General features: G+C 34.4%; 2 protein-coding genes across 3 annotated transcripts in view; both read right to left on the bottom strand.

Moving 5' to 3' along the window:
- Positions 1-4,150: 4,150 nt before the first annotated feature.
- LOC133801604 (disease resistance protein RPM1-like) lies at positions 4,151-8,422 on the bottom strand. 2 transcript variants are annotated; one of them, XM_062239850.1, is made up of 2 exons: positions 5,497-8,422; positions 4,151-4,684 (listed from the first exon to the last, which is right to left on the bottom strand). In XM_062239850.1, the coding sequence occupies exon 1, from the start codon at positions 8,276-8,278 to the stop codon at positions 5,501-5,503; it is 2,778 nt and encodes a 925-aa protein (XP_062095834.1). In that variant the 5' UTR covers positions 8,279-8,422; the 3' UTR covers positions 4,151-4,684; positions 5,497-5,500. The 2 variants fall into 2 exon arrangements, with proteins under 2 accessions (XP_062095834.1, XP_062095835.1); XM_062239851.1 differs by having other exon boundaries at positions 4,151-4,679.
- Positions 4,151-15,311, bottom strand: part of LOC133801603 (disease resistance protein RPM1-like) — a 45,065-nt gene continuing 33,904 nt past the window's right edge. The window contains exon 3 of the transcript XR_009876899.1: positions 4,151-4,630. The gene's annotated coding sequence lies outside the window, so the exon portion shown is untranslated. The remainder of the gene's footprint in view (positions 4,631-15,311) is intronic.

Below are 15,311 nucleotides of genomic sequence, written 5' to 3'. Positions count from 1 at the left end.
ATGAATTTCTCTTTATTTTTCATAACTTTAATGATTGTTTGCTTGTATTTAGCATCATTCTATGGGTATTATACTAATGAAATGCCCATGAATGTTATAGTTGCATATTCATTAGTTATTCTTCCACTTTACTTAATAGCTCTAACATTCGGTTAGCATTGTAATGCACTCAAAAATGAATAAAAATATCTTCTCTTATTTTTCATAATTGTTATAATGTATTTGTAAAAAGAAATGGGAGTTACAGGTGCATACTTGTCTAGAGGGGGTCGACTAACTATCATTCAATCTGTGTTATCATCCCTACCAACTTACTTCCTTTCATTGTTTAGAGCACCCAAAACTGTGATCATCGCCCTTGAAAAGATGATGAGGGATTTCCTTTGGGAAGGGGGTGATCTGGGTGGGGGTGAGCATCTAGTGGCTTGGGAAAAGGTGTGTAAACCTCTTTTTCTAGGAGGGCTAGGTATTGGGCAGTTGGAAGCAAGAAATAAGGCTTTTTTGATGAAGTGGCTGTGGCGATTCCCGCTGGAAGACAAGACCCTTTGGTATAAGGTGATTAAAAGTAGATATGGGAGAGCTGATAACTTCTGGGATTCGAAAAGAGGGGATTCTCTGTCGTTTAGAGGACCATGGAAGAGTATTGCGGCATTGTATGATGCATTCCTGACTAGGGTCCGCTTCAAGGTTGGCAAGGGGAATAGAATCAGATTCTGGGAGGATGTTTGGGTGGGTGATGAAGCCTTTATGAGACTATTTCCTGATCTAATGCAGATTTCTAATGCGAGACAAAAGAGTGTAAAAGAAATGGCGGGTGGGGGAGAAGGCCTCTCAAGACCTAACTCTGGATGGGATTTTCAGTTCAGAAGACAATTGAGAGAGTGGGAGGCCCCCCATTTAGTAGATCTGCTTCAGCTTCTTGAACAGAAACCAATTCTTGATGTAGTGGATGACTCAAGAATTTGGTCTCCTGGGATTAATGGTATTTTCTCTTGTAAAAGTGCCTTTCAAAGTTTAGTCTCATACGAGTATAATTCACAAGGAAATTGGGCTAAGTTGGTGTGGAAAGGTTGCGCTCCATCTAGAATCAAAGTTTTTGGTTGGCTGTTAGCTTTGGAAAAAGTAAACGTTCAGGAGATAATGCAAAAGAGAAGACCTTTCCAGGTGTTGTCTCCGGGCTGGTGTGTCTGCTGCAAGAATGCTGATGAATCTTTGTCACACCTATTTCTTCAGTGTCCTTTTAGCCAAGGCCTATGGAATAGATTACTGAGAGAATTTGGATTAAGCTGGTGCATGCCAAAGAAATGTGTTGATCTCTTGTCTTGCAAGATAGATGGGGGGAAGAGGTCTGCTAGATTATGGACAGCTACTGTATTGGCTATCCTTTGGGCAATATGGTTAGAAAGGAATGGCAGAATTTTTGACAATATAGCAAAGAAGAGTGTAGAGGTGTGGGATAAAGTTAAATTTTGGGTTGCAACATGGGTCTATAGGACAAAATACTTTAAAAACCTTTCATTTCAAGATCTCAATAGAGACTGGGGCTGTATTTTATCCTATGATAGTGACCATGATTAGAATCGTAGCTGATGTATAACTTGTACTTATGTTCTAGGTATTGGTTTTTCTATGTAATGATCCATGGTTTTCCTCCGCCTTAAGTGAGGGTTTCTAATGAAATTGGGGGTCAATCATTGATTGACCTTGTCTCAGAAATGATATTTTGCACACCTTATTTACTCTGCCATTATCCTATTATTTCTCACAGTTTCTAGAAGTTTGTCCTGCTGTCATTGTGGTCCCAATGTAACAAGTTTCTGTGTATGATTTTGTAATCATAATGATTCTGTTAGAATCTCTGTACCAATGAGGTTAAATAGAAGAGCAGCCAGCCTCATTCTTTGAGCTGAGCATTTTATCAATATTGTGCAATCTTTCAAATTTCTTTCTCAAGTTAGTTTGGTTGTTCATACTTCATAGCATAGCAGCACACCTAATAAAGCTTTCATAGCAGCTTATATATATATATATATATATATATATATATAAAACGAAATTAGACAAAGCAAACATCTTTCCATGCGCAAGATGGCAGAAAAAATCTCTATGCTTTAGTTCAATTTAAAATGATTAAGCTCTATAATAAGCTACAGAAATTAGCTTCAGCTGGTGTTATTCGTTATGTGTTGCTAAAGTGAATGAGCTCTTGACTGTAATATATGCTACTGGTTCATGTAGTTTAATTTGCTTAAAAGTGCATAAATATTTTGCAGGGCAAGTGAATTTTAGAGAGCTTGAGGAAGAATTTGAGAAAAAATGAAAATCCTATTCACTTGAAACATCTTTGAACGACTTGAGGCAAAGTCAAAGACACGATGATAGCCAGCAATGAAAAAGCTGAAATAGAAGCCTTGAAGTAAACTGTGCATGGAAGGATTCTAAAGTTTTGGATATGACAGAACATTTTGATGGTGGCCACTCAAACTAGAATTGATGCTGAGAATAGTAAGGTCAAAAGCAGAACAGAAAAGGATACAAGAAACTTAGTAGTCCATTTTGAATTCATTAGAATGAAACAACTAAAAGACTCATCTGGGTATAGTCAAAGTCAACTTTCATAAAGTAACAAAATCAAAGGAATAATATCAGAACTGAAAAGAGTTTATTACATCAGATGTCTACACATGATATTTGCCAACAAAACAGAACTACCTCCTTCTTGCACTCCTCAAAATCACTCCAAAGACAGATCTTCCTTCAAGAACATGTCAAACTCTTGTACAATTTCTTCTTCCTCCTCAGCATCAAAAGGTTTGTGCCTCCCAATTGTTATAAGCTCAATCAACAACTTCCCTATGCCTCAACAGTAGTTGCTGAAAAGAGTTTCTGAATGCATATTATTTGTTTCTATCTTGGAACGACACAGAGTAATCTAGAGTTTTGAGCTCTAGTCTTTATTTATCAAATTCAATGCTTTACAACTTCCCTATGCCTCAAATATTTGCTTGCAGTCTTTATTTATCAAATTCAATGCTTTACAACTTCCCTATGCCTCAAATATTTGCTTGCAGTCTTTATTTATCAAAGTCAATGCTTTACAACAATGGAGATACACTCATTACAAGTTTTTAGTTTCAAATTAGGAAACTCGAAGATACAAAATACAACAACAAAACTCTCTTTCTGATACAACCGAATACAAAACAAAAACTTGACTTTAGTGAGCTGTTTAGACTGCAATATATAGCTGGGCCAGTATCACAAGTGTCAGCCAACTAACTTAACTAATTGAAGCTTTTTAATATAACAATATGCTGAGTTGGTGAGGACTTAACTAACTGAAGCATTCTCCACAGACAATATACATGGTTGACTTGATAAATACAAGTCAAGATTCACAATTCAGAAAGACTCAAATTTTGGTGGCACTGTCTGGTTCTGTGTTCTCAGAATCAAGAACAAAAACTTAATGTTATTATTATTATTATACAGAGTCCTACATATTATTTTTAATTCAGCTTTCTGTAGATATCACTCTTGAGAACAATGTACATAAATATCTCTCTACTTATATCTTGAACTCTGTTATTCTCTAATACTACTGTGCCTTTTTTTTCTGAAAAAATAATTTTAACAAATTCCATGCTTGTAGAGAAATATATGCTCTTTAAGTCTTTGATATTGAGGTATGTTAAAATCAAACCACTTAAACTACTGAGAATACATTCTAAGAATCAACCATGACTATGAATACTATAAGTTAGATCAGATGTGAACATTTGAATATGAAAAATACTTTCTATCACAATTCAAAATTTATCAATAAAAAAGAGACTTCGTCTGCATGCATTCCTTTTTTAAGTCTCTCAAGGGCATCAGTATCTCTTGAATATGTAATGTTATGTTAAAAGAGCATAAATATTTTGCATAGATTAAAATTTGCATGGGCAAGGGCTAGCTAATCTGAGAGAGCTTGAAGAAGAATTTGAAGATAGCACTTTACCAAAGTAATGAAAAATCTGTTTACTTAGAATAGCAATATATATTATATATGAAAAAAAACAAAAGAGACTAGAATTGCATGTAACATAAGTAAGGTAAAATATTTTACCTTAACACAAACCAAAAAAAGAAAAAGCAGAACAGAAACGAAAACAAGAAACTCAGTAATCAATTAAAATGAAACAACTGAAAAATTCATCTGGGTATTGTCAAGCAACTTCCAAAACTAAACCAAAGCATAACACTAAAAGAAATATGAGAACTCAAAAGAGTTCATTACAACAAATATCTACACATGATATTTGACATTACAGAATCTCTCTCATCTAAGCAGAATCTCAACATCAACTGTTCCTCTTCTGCATCTTCAGAATGCAAAAGTGTTCCAATCTTATCCACTTCCTTCTTGTACTCCTCAACACCATTCCAAACAACTTTTAGCACATCCTGTAAGGTGAGTCTCAAGAAAGACAGATTCGGATATCTCAAAATCGACCCCAAACACAGAACTTCCCTCAACAACACGTCAAACTCTTAATCAATTCCTTTCTCATCATCATCAAAAGACTTGTGCCTCCCAATCATTATAAGCTCAATCAACAACTTGATTATGCCCCAACAGAGGTTGCTGGATGGCACACAAGCAATTTATGAGAAATATCTTGGAAGCTGCCTCACTATACTGTAACAAATTATGAGAATCAGACAATAAAAGTTAGATTTGGAACATAAGTACAACTTTTGAAACTGAAACTATATTTTTGTTGGTAATATCTCCATTTACTTTTTTATTTTAAAAAAGAAGAATGAATTTATAATTGACACTAATATTATGAAAATTGATACTTCTTTAGTCTTAGAAAGAGGCACTAGTAGCCAACACAATGACACCACGATGAACAGAAAATGATGAAAGAATATTCATACTCAGTTGAGAACAAGAGCTACAAAGGCTCAAAAGAACATGAATCCAATTAATCAAATAAAAAGATAACTAGTCTTGTCAAATAGAATGTCATCTTTGTTCTTAGCACAATAGAATTGGAAAGTCCTTGAAAAACAAGATAACAGCCAAAATATAATGAAACCCAACCATGATATTATATCATATTTTGGTCTATGAAGAAATTCACCTTCCACTTTTTTCACATCAAACCTAATTTCTTCAAAAACATTTAGTAAGTACTCAACAATTATAGAGAGGTAAAAGTTCACTTCTCATTACGAACTCACATCTTTAATACCAATGTAAAATTAAAATAGTCTCAATTATTTATTTTGAACAGCTCAATGTCTCTTTTAGCTCAAATTCAAGAATATCTATGTTATAGGAGGTGATATTAAATTTCAAAGGTTGAATATAAAAATCATAATAATCCAATATAAATAATTTTTCTCGTGATTGAATTTCAAAAATATAATTTACAAACCAGAGAATAAAATAATTAAATAAAAAAGCTCATTAGTTTTCAGAAGAAGAAGAATGAAACTTACATCTCTAAAGCCAATCACCAACAGTTCCGCTTTCAGGACTCCACCGGCCGATGAAAACATGTGGAATGTGCATTACTTTTGAGTAGTTATCATGTTGACTTCCACGATATACAGTTGTTGTCAATTCTGCAGCCATATTTACCAACTGAAGTTTTTGGAGGTTTCTTAGGCGTTCAATTCCTGATGGTATTTCCTCCAGTAATTTGCAATCGGCCAAATTCATAAATTTGAGATGAGACAATGCTTTGTCTTCCACTGTCACCCTTCTTAAGTTCTCCAATTCTGAAATACGGAGTTCTCTGAGCATTAAGAAACTCCCAGCTTTAAAACATAGTGACTCCCCATCATAAACTCTTTCATCAAACCAGAGTAATACTAGATTGGGCAAATCTTGTAATGACTCTAGCGGATCTACCTGCAACCTACTACCACTCAGATATAATGTAGACAAGTTTGTAAGGTTTTGTAGTCCTTCTAGTGACTTCTCCACAGGACCTCTTATATATAATCTCTGGAGCAATTGAAGAGATGAGAAGGATTTAAATTGGAAACTAAGGGCTTCATCCTCTGTTCTTGAAACCAAAGTTAATGAACGAAGGAGCTTTAATTCACGAATTGAAGAGAATAGTGCATCTCCGTGCTCAGCTCCAAGCTGTAGGATGCCTAACCTCGTCAGTTGTGTTAGCCTTCCTACGGTTACCATAGGCTCAGTTTCATCCTGTTTTGCCTCAACACAACTGAGTTTTCTCAAGGAAGAAAGGGATTCCATTCCTTTTAAAGCCTTACAGCCATGCAATATTCTAAAATCATAAACTATTACATGTCGCAAACACTGTAATCGTAAAATCTCACTGGGTAGCTCTCGTACAAGAGTCCTTTTGAGGTCTAACGTTTCAAGATGTCGAAGATTCGCAATAGACGGTGGAATTGAACTTACAGCGGTATCTCTTAAACATAGGTATCGCAAATGGTATAGCTTTGTGATACTTTGTGGAAATGTAGTCGCAGGTGCACGTGTACAATCCAACACCTTGACAAGTCTTGACCCCTGCTCAGAAAAAGAAGACATGAAATTATTCCAGACATCTTTTTCTTTGGTAAATAAGAGCAAAGAGCGCAGTTGAGATAGTTGTTTGTCCCCAGATGCATCTATATTTGTTCCTTCATGCACAGATAGTCGTCGAACTCTTTCGGGAAGCCTTTTACTGCTCTCTTTATTAGTTATTGCTGCAAAGCCTTGATCTTTCGATTTTAGAAGCATAGTTTCCCTTAAAATATCGTGCACTCGACAACTTTTGATTCTTCTATCAGTATATCTTTCATTCACTTGGACCAAGCTTCTGTTAAGAAGTTCGTTGAAACAACCATTTGCCACTTCTTCTAATGTTCTTCCTTCAATTCCTTCTATGAAACCTTCAGCAATCCACAATCGAATCAGGACATTGAGTTTAATCGAGTAATCCTCAGGGAATAAACTTAGATACATGAAGCAATGCTTCAAGTGGTAAGGCAAATCATTGAAACTAAGTGAAAGTATGGTTTGCATGCCTTTCAGTTTTGTATTGCCTTGTAATTCAACCCGCAGAGAACGGTGAACAATCTCCCATTCATCTACCCTATTGATGTCCTTTGTGGCCAACATGCTTCCTATTGCAACAATGGCAAGAGGCAATCCCTCACATCTTTTCAGGATGTCTCTTGAAATTTCCTCCAAATGAGTAGGACAAGCATTACCTTGAAAGGCTTTTGCATAAAATAGAGTCCAAGAATCTTCAGAAGATAAAGGATTTAAGGTTAAGATGTGACCTCCAACATCTTTGGTAGAGGTAGAGGCCACATCTGCAGTACGAGTAGTGATCATTACTCGGCTACCATTGTTGTTGTTCCGAAATGCAACTTTGACTGCTTCCCATGCATCCACATCCCATATGTCATCCAATACAACCAAATATCTTTTGTCACTAAGAAAATCAACAATGGTTGTCTTTAAGAAGTGTGTGTCTGTGGACTTCTCAACTTCATCAGGAAGTGGCAGATTGGTGGCTTTGAAAAATTGTTGGATAATTTGTCTCAAAACTTCATCTAGCTTGAACGATTGTGAAACAGTGACCCAAGCTTGGATTTGATGAAAATGATTCTTTACTCGTGAATCATTATAAACTGAACTCACCAGAGTGGTTTTGCCCAGCCCTCCCATTCCACGCACTGCAGCCACTCGTAGTTGAGAGGTATCCTTAACAAGAAAACTCAAAAGAGCTTGCTTCTTTGGTTCAATGCCCACTAGTTGAGCTTCTTCCAGCAACCGTGCGTCGCTTCTAACCTCAGAATAGTAGCAAGGTTTAGTTCCCGAACTCGACCCGATCTCCGTACTACTCAGTTTGTAACCATATCTCTGGCGCCCCTCAGAAATATCAGTAACTCTGAGTTTGATACTCTGCAATTGGGAGGCAATTCGACGGCGAGCTTTCAAGTTCTTGATTCCGCGAGCCATCTTACACAAATAACCATAGAATCCATGTCGCTTGGTATGCTCAAATCTATACAAGAAATCATCGATGGTGTCTTCTGCATCGTAAGCGACCTCTCTAACTTGCTTAACCCACACTTTGATTTCTTCATCTTGATCTTCCTTGGCATCAGCAGATCGCAAGAATGCTCTTATGCGATCCAACTCATTTTTCACGAAAACAACTTCATCTCGGACCCCGCTCAAGAGCTTCACCTCATCTTCCAACAAGGACGAAAACTTCTCCAGTAGAAAACTCACCACACTCTCTGCCATGACTAGTTTCGATCTCCTTCGTCTGCTCTGTGATCTCTCTCTATTTATTATTTTTTTTTTTTTTGTTGAGATAACCTCTGTATTTTTATAGGTAGAATGAAACGAAGACTTTGAGTCAACCAGAGTGACTTCGACTCAACCATATTTTTTTTCTGTCCATCAAAACCAATCATATCTTATCTTCTTATAATATATTAACCAAAAAAGCAAGTGCCGTATATGTAAATAACAGAATTACCGAACTGCTACTTCTGTCCATATATATATATATATATATACACTTTCACTTTGTTATCAAACTAATGAAACATGCATGCATACAAATTAGATCAGATTTTTTTTAAGTAATATATATATATATATGAAATGAAGTACTGTATGCCGAGTTCATGATATGCGGAGTTCAAAGATGTCCTTTCAGGTGAGAAAACTAGAAGGAAAAGAGGACTGCAGTAAGGTAAGTTTCTGATACAAAAAAAATTTGATCTTAATTTGTTTTGTGATAATTGACCATGACTGTTACTGCCTGTGATACACTTGCATATTCTGTGTGTCTTTAGTATATATATATACAATTGTGTACATAATTGTATATCAACATGTTTGGAAATAATTAAGATGCTCTTCATATATATAAAGTACAAGTTAGTTTGGGTTGTTCATAGCATAGCAGCATATCTAATTAGCTCAGCTTCAGCCGATGCTTATTTGTTATACACATATATCTTTGTTATAAGTTATTACAAGATCCTCATTAGTATTACAATACCTTTGTTATTATATATAACTTAAGAAAAAAATACCATTCTTTTTTTTTTTTATATATATATATATAATTTCATAACAATTTGTAATTTATTATACAATCTTTGAACTCTCTAGTCACAAACTTGCCATGAACAATGCTTTCTATAGTAATATGCAGCTACCATGCATGTTCTTGGTCATGAATCAAAAGCCTTTTCTAAACAGTGGTATAGCATGTCTCAAATTTTTAAAGCTCAGAGTTATATGTATTTGTTTCTCATACTGATTCCTGGGATTTGAATGCTCTTGTCATTTCAGGGTTACAGAATTGTTGTATTGTTTGAAAGGATGGCAAGTTGATTATGGAGAACAAAACACAGCACGGTTTTTCTGATTTTGCTTTCTTACTATTTTTACTTTTACTTTGTCTCATTACTTTTTACTCTTACTTGAAATATTCACTTTGTTGGTTGAATAAATGTATCAACTCTCATCAACTCAGTCTGCTGTATACCAATACATTACAGTACAGTACAGTACAGTGGTTCTCAATGCTAGCATGTTCAATTCATGACTTGCCCAGTTCAAATGTGTCATTTCGGGTGAGAAACTAGAAGGAAAATAGGAGTGCAATGAGGTAAGTTTATGATGCAAAATTTTATCTTTGTTTGTTTATTGACCATGACTGTTACTGCCTTGAAATGTTTGATTTTCTTGGTCTTTTCAGAAGTCAATTATTCATCTACTAAAGATACTATTAACAGGAGTATATAATAGTATACTCAGCATCAAAAGGTTTGTGCCTCCCAATTGTTATAAGCTCAATCAACAACCTCCCTATGCCTCAACAGTAGTTGCTGAAAAGAGTTTTTGAACCACTACTTTTCTCCCTGAAGAGTCTCTCTCTATTATGAAGGGATCGCAGCCATTGGATTCAATTATTTATTTATTTATTTATTGAATCTAACGGATATGAAGTGCGTGTAAACATTGGATTCCTTTTTTCTTTTCTTTTCTTTTCTTTTCTTTTTATAAAAAAAAAAAGATAAGTCTTGGCAACCTATTATTTTATTTTATTTTTTGATCAAGAAGGAAAAAAAAACTTCATTGAACAAACAAACATATACAAACAAGGCCAAAGCCCAAACCGAAACCAACTAACAGTCAAGAACCCACCCTCACATTACATACAATTGGAGCTTCTTCAAGAAAAGCTTGAAAAGAGGGGCATCTTTCCTAGTATGAACCATATACAATCTATTCTTCACTAAGGTAATAATTTCTTTAGCTTGAAAAACCATCATATAAGCACCTATTCCTATTCCTCCAAATACTATATACCACAGCAGCAAGAATCATGTTCAAAGTGAGACTAAAACTGTTATTAATCCCAGCACCTAAACTGACTGTCCAGGCCGAATACAAAGAAGACCAGGCAGCAACCTATTATTTATTATCACTACTTTTTGCATAATTTTTTTTTTTATATTATTTTAATTATAAAGAAACTTTACCTTTTTTGCTTTATGAATATTGGTCGTCTAAAAGTGGAGGGGAGACACATCACGTGGAATTTTGATGAAATTGCTTTTGAAATTTTGGTTTTATTATGAAAGTAAGTATAGGCCTTATTAAATATGTTTTTACATTGGAAATGAATGAGTAGATTTCAATTTATGTGAATGTTGAATAGCTGTGAGGTGACATTATACATTGATTTTTTTTTTTAAAAAAATAATAATATCAGAGCTCAAGAGACATAAAATTGACCGAGTGTTTTCTAAATCAATTTAGGATGAAAAAGTGACTGTTCATTTAGTATATTAAATTTCTCAGTTGTTACATGCTATTAGTTATACTTATACTGAACCACTAAGCAATATAAATCTGAATACATGTTACTGAGACACAAGTTTCTGAGCTGATCAGATAAATAATGAGTTCATGATCATAAGGATTTTAGACAAGAGTTCTGAGAGAGTTGATCATCATGGAAATAATGGAGACGATGATGAAACATAATTCAATAGAATTTTGGGCTTGTTTTTAAGGGAAGTATTTTTGTGTTTGGAGTCCATTTTGACTTGCCCAACTATTTCTCGTGCATGATTACTCTCAGAAGAATTAGTTGTTGGGAGGAGTCTTAATCAGTGTATGGAACAAGTGAGTGAGATTGTATCAAAAATGAATATTGGTTTGTCGTTATAAAATTGTTGGAATTATACCAAAACCAAACTTATATACTGGTTTGGCAAAAAGTTGTCTACATTCAGTTTGAGCTAGTCCATTACAATGGAAATCAGATTACAAGCCTTCTCATTCATACACCTCAACTTTCTCAACACATACATAAACAAGAACTCTCTACACTTGGATGTTATGCATCCAAGCGTCGATTGTCATGGATTTGGCATGAGCATTGCTCAACCTATCCAATCCGCTGCATCATTTGGTATATCAACGTGTTTGGTTACAAGTTAGTTTGGGTTGTTCATGGGTTAGCAGCATACCTAATAAAGCAATTAGACAAAACCAACATCTTTAGTATTGCTGAAGTGAATTAGCTCTTAAACTGTTATGCTCTATACATGTTATTATAACATGATCCTTTGTATTATATATCTTGTGTAATACTATCACTAATTTTATTTATATATGTTTTCTCATACGAAGCAGAAGTAGTTTATGGTCAACTTTCCTGTAAATTCAGTGTGGTGTGGACAATCAATTAAGCTGTTTTCAAAGCTAGATGTGGGCTTTGAATGCATATTTGGTTTGGAAAACTACCATTTTGACATGCCGATCTCAGAACTCATTTCTCTCTGGTGACTAGGCTCCTTTGTTTTATAAGCCAAGAACAATGCTTTCTGTTGTAAATCCACAACACTAAACTCAACACAAAACAGAACACCATAAAGATAAGACAAAATCAAGAGAACTAAACTTATGAATCAAAACAGAAAGTAAAAACAAAAGGCAAGAAATTTTATCCTGGTTTGGCCTCAACAGTAATGGCCTACTTCCAGCTCAAGAGCTTTGTTTCATTAATCAGTAGAGAAGTACAAACACCAATGTTCAGATCACACAAGAGAACTCCACAAAAATACCAACTCAAAATGAGTTCTCCAAGAACAAAAATCACTGAAAACAGAAAAGACTAACTAATTTAACAGCTGTGATAAAAACACTGTTGTAACAGTGTGTTTTTCCTGTTGTAACAGAGTGTTTTTCTCTTGAAGCTGATATCTCCTCAGCTATGTCTTTAGTATGTGAGCAGTCTATGAAATCCAAATCCAAAGACATTTTGTCATTATGATTTATGTTCTGCTTTTCTCTTTGGCCTAAGTCATTGTTTATTGAATTTTTACTAGTTTACCATGTCCATGTTTAGTAGACTTGACTTTAAACTATTTATATTAGATAGCACTTGATATAGAAAGCAGCAAACAGATATGAAAATCAATTTGAGTTGGAGTTAGAACACAGCTGCAAATTCTACGTTACTAACACTAAAGTAGTATATTATGTCATTTCGAAAAATATTAGTAACGTTGCTAACCTGATTATGAATATAAGTCAAGATTCATAATGGCACAAAGACTCAAAATGTTGTGTGTTCTCAGAATCTAGGACAAAAAGTTTAAAGGTTATTATTATACAAATAAGATTTATTTGGATTCATGCAGCTGTCACTATGATTTTTAAATGGTTGAGCTCGTGATGTTTTGTGTTGCCTCAAAACATTGGGATCAGATGAGTAATTGTATGATTACACAGATGAATTAGTTATTGGGAGTTGTCTTAATCAGTGTATGAAACAAGTAAAGGAGACTGTAAAAAATGAATGGTTTGTCATTATAAAGTGCAAAGACATTTTCCATTCTATGATTTGTAAATTAAGTTGGCCTGTGTCTGAAATTCTAACTTCTGTTCCCTTTTTCTCTTTGGTTTTAGTCACTGCTTAATAAACTTTTACTAATATAGCATGACATTGTTTGGTGGAGTTGACTAATCTGTGGACAGAAAATTAAACATGAAGAAATATAAGAATAATAGTTGTTAAGTTTAATATAATCTTAGATTGTATTATTTTTTATGGAAAGGCTCACCTAAATTTTGAAATTTTCATTTGTCAGATTCAATTGTTTTCTTCCTAAAATATTCCACCATCAGATCAAGTCATTAATTTCACCCTTTTCACCATTCTTGCCAAGTAAAGTCCTTCTCTTTATTAGCCATTTTGAGCTCCTTCTCTCCCATTTCATCACACCTTTTTTACCCTTATTTTTCTTTGGGTTGTTCTGCTAGATTCAAATTTGAGAATTGCAAAAGTCCAATCTGTGGTAAAATTTTGGTTAGACATGGCAGATCAAATATCAGTGGCTTGGGGACACCACAAGAGTAAAAAAAAGATCAAATATTATCATAACACAGAAACCACAACGAAGGAAAGCAATGAATAGAATCTCCAAACACCAATGTTACAAATCTTGACATGGAAATTAAAGGCATAACCGAAAAAAAAAAGGTTTAAAAAAGAAAGTTTACTACATGAAATGTTCTAATTACTATTCTAACTTAAAGACAACATTAAAGAGACAACATTCCTACGTTGAAAACTTAAAGAGACAATGTGGTGATTGTGAAGATTTGATGTTCTCTGCTGAGTCCTAGTCAACCGCTGGAGTATTCATCCACTATCCATGTCACACGTTTATAGCAAAGTGGTTGTTAGAAATGGTTTTTATTATATTAGTCTATTATTATTATTATTATTATTATTATTCCTATTGTTATGCCTTACGTGTATAGAGCATGCTTGCTCTAGAATTCTCTGTAACCAACTTATTTTAATTATAAATAGAACTGAATTTCTCAGCTTCAGACTTGAGCTGAGTTTTTACCAAATACTCTTATATTATACTGCTTTTCTTTCTGTGATTAGCCACAACAAACAAGAATACCAAATTAGGTAGATCACTGAACAAGAATAGAAAACAATGTACAGAAAAGTAAACGAACAATTAGAACTTACGTGGTTCAATCTAGAGTTTTGAGCTCTAGTCTACTCCACGGGGAACACCCAAATATTTGCTTGCAGTCTTTATTTATCAAAGTCAATGCTTTACAACAATGGAGATACAGTCATTAAAAGTCTTTAGTTTCAAATTAGGAAACTCGAAGATACAAAATACAACAACAAAACTCTCTTCTGATACAACCGAATACAAAACAAAAACTTGACTTTAGTGAGCTGTTTAGACTGCAATATATAGCTGGGCCAGTATCACAAGTGTCAGCCAACTAACTTAACTAATTGAAGCCTTTTAATATTACAATATGCTGAGTTGGTGAGGACTTAATGTTAGGTTCATTTTAGGTTTGTTTTAGAGATCGTTTTAGGTTGTGTTTTTAGTTATTTAGGATTGTTTAGTGCAGATTTACGCTTGTTTTCTTTTTGTTTCAGGTTTTAATGGTCAAATACATAATATGGAGTGAAATAAGAAGAAACATGTTAAATATGATGAATAAGATAGATTTAGTGTTGATTGTGGAGTTTCAAGACATTATGTGTGGAAGATACTACATTAAAGATGCTCAACACACGTTGTTTATGCTCTATAACGCAAGTCTGAGACTTTAAGCCATATTTTGACTATGATTTATTCACTTTCTGGAAACACTTCTAGAAATAGAAGTTGTATATATTTGTCTTAGCTTTCCATAGCTTTTTGAATCATTCAATTTGGAGTTATATTGAAGGGGTTATGATTAAAATACGATGAGATGACGTTGTAGGTTGTTTGAAATGAGTTCAGTGTTTTACTGTGCAAAGTAGCGCCCCAGCGCTAAAAACCAGCGCCCCAGCACTACCGAGAAACAGAGAGCATATTTTGATGCGGGTTATTGCACCTAGGCGCTATATTTCAGCGCCCTAGCGCCATCAATTTTCCAGAAACATGATTTGAGACTTATTTTCAGCGCCTCAGCGCTATCCCGTGGCGCCCCAGCGCTAGGGTCCGTACGGAAACACAATTTAAGGGAATTTTAAGGGATAATCTTTTCTTTTCATGCAAAAATGAATTAGGGTCTATAAAAGCTTCTTTAATGACGTTTTTAGGGGGGGATCATATTAAGCAAGGAGGCTAGAGAAGAAACAAAAACCTAGAGTTCTTTTCTTTATCTTTTGATTTAGATTATGTTAAATTCTATGTTTATGTTTGATTTAGTTATGTTCGTGTCATGATTATGTTTATGTTAAATTCTATGAACTAAATTTTATGTT

Source organism: Humulus lupulus, chromosome 9 (genome assembly GCF_963169125.1).
Source record: "Humulus lupulus chromosome 9, drHumLupu1.1, whole genome shotgun sequence".
In the NCBI taxonomy this organism is placed as follows: domain Eukaryota; kingdom Viridiplantae; phylum Streptophyta; class Magnoliopsida; order Rosales; family Cannabaceae; genus Humulus; species Humulus lupulus.
This window is presented reverse-complemented; position numbering and strand designations above follow the sequence as displayed.

Coding starts and splice junctions, on each gene's coding strand:
- LOC133801604 (XM_062239850.1), bottom strand. CDS start 8,278: ATGGCAGAGAGTGTGGTGAGTTTTCTACTGGAGAAGTTTTCGTCCTTG.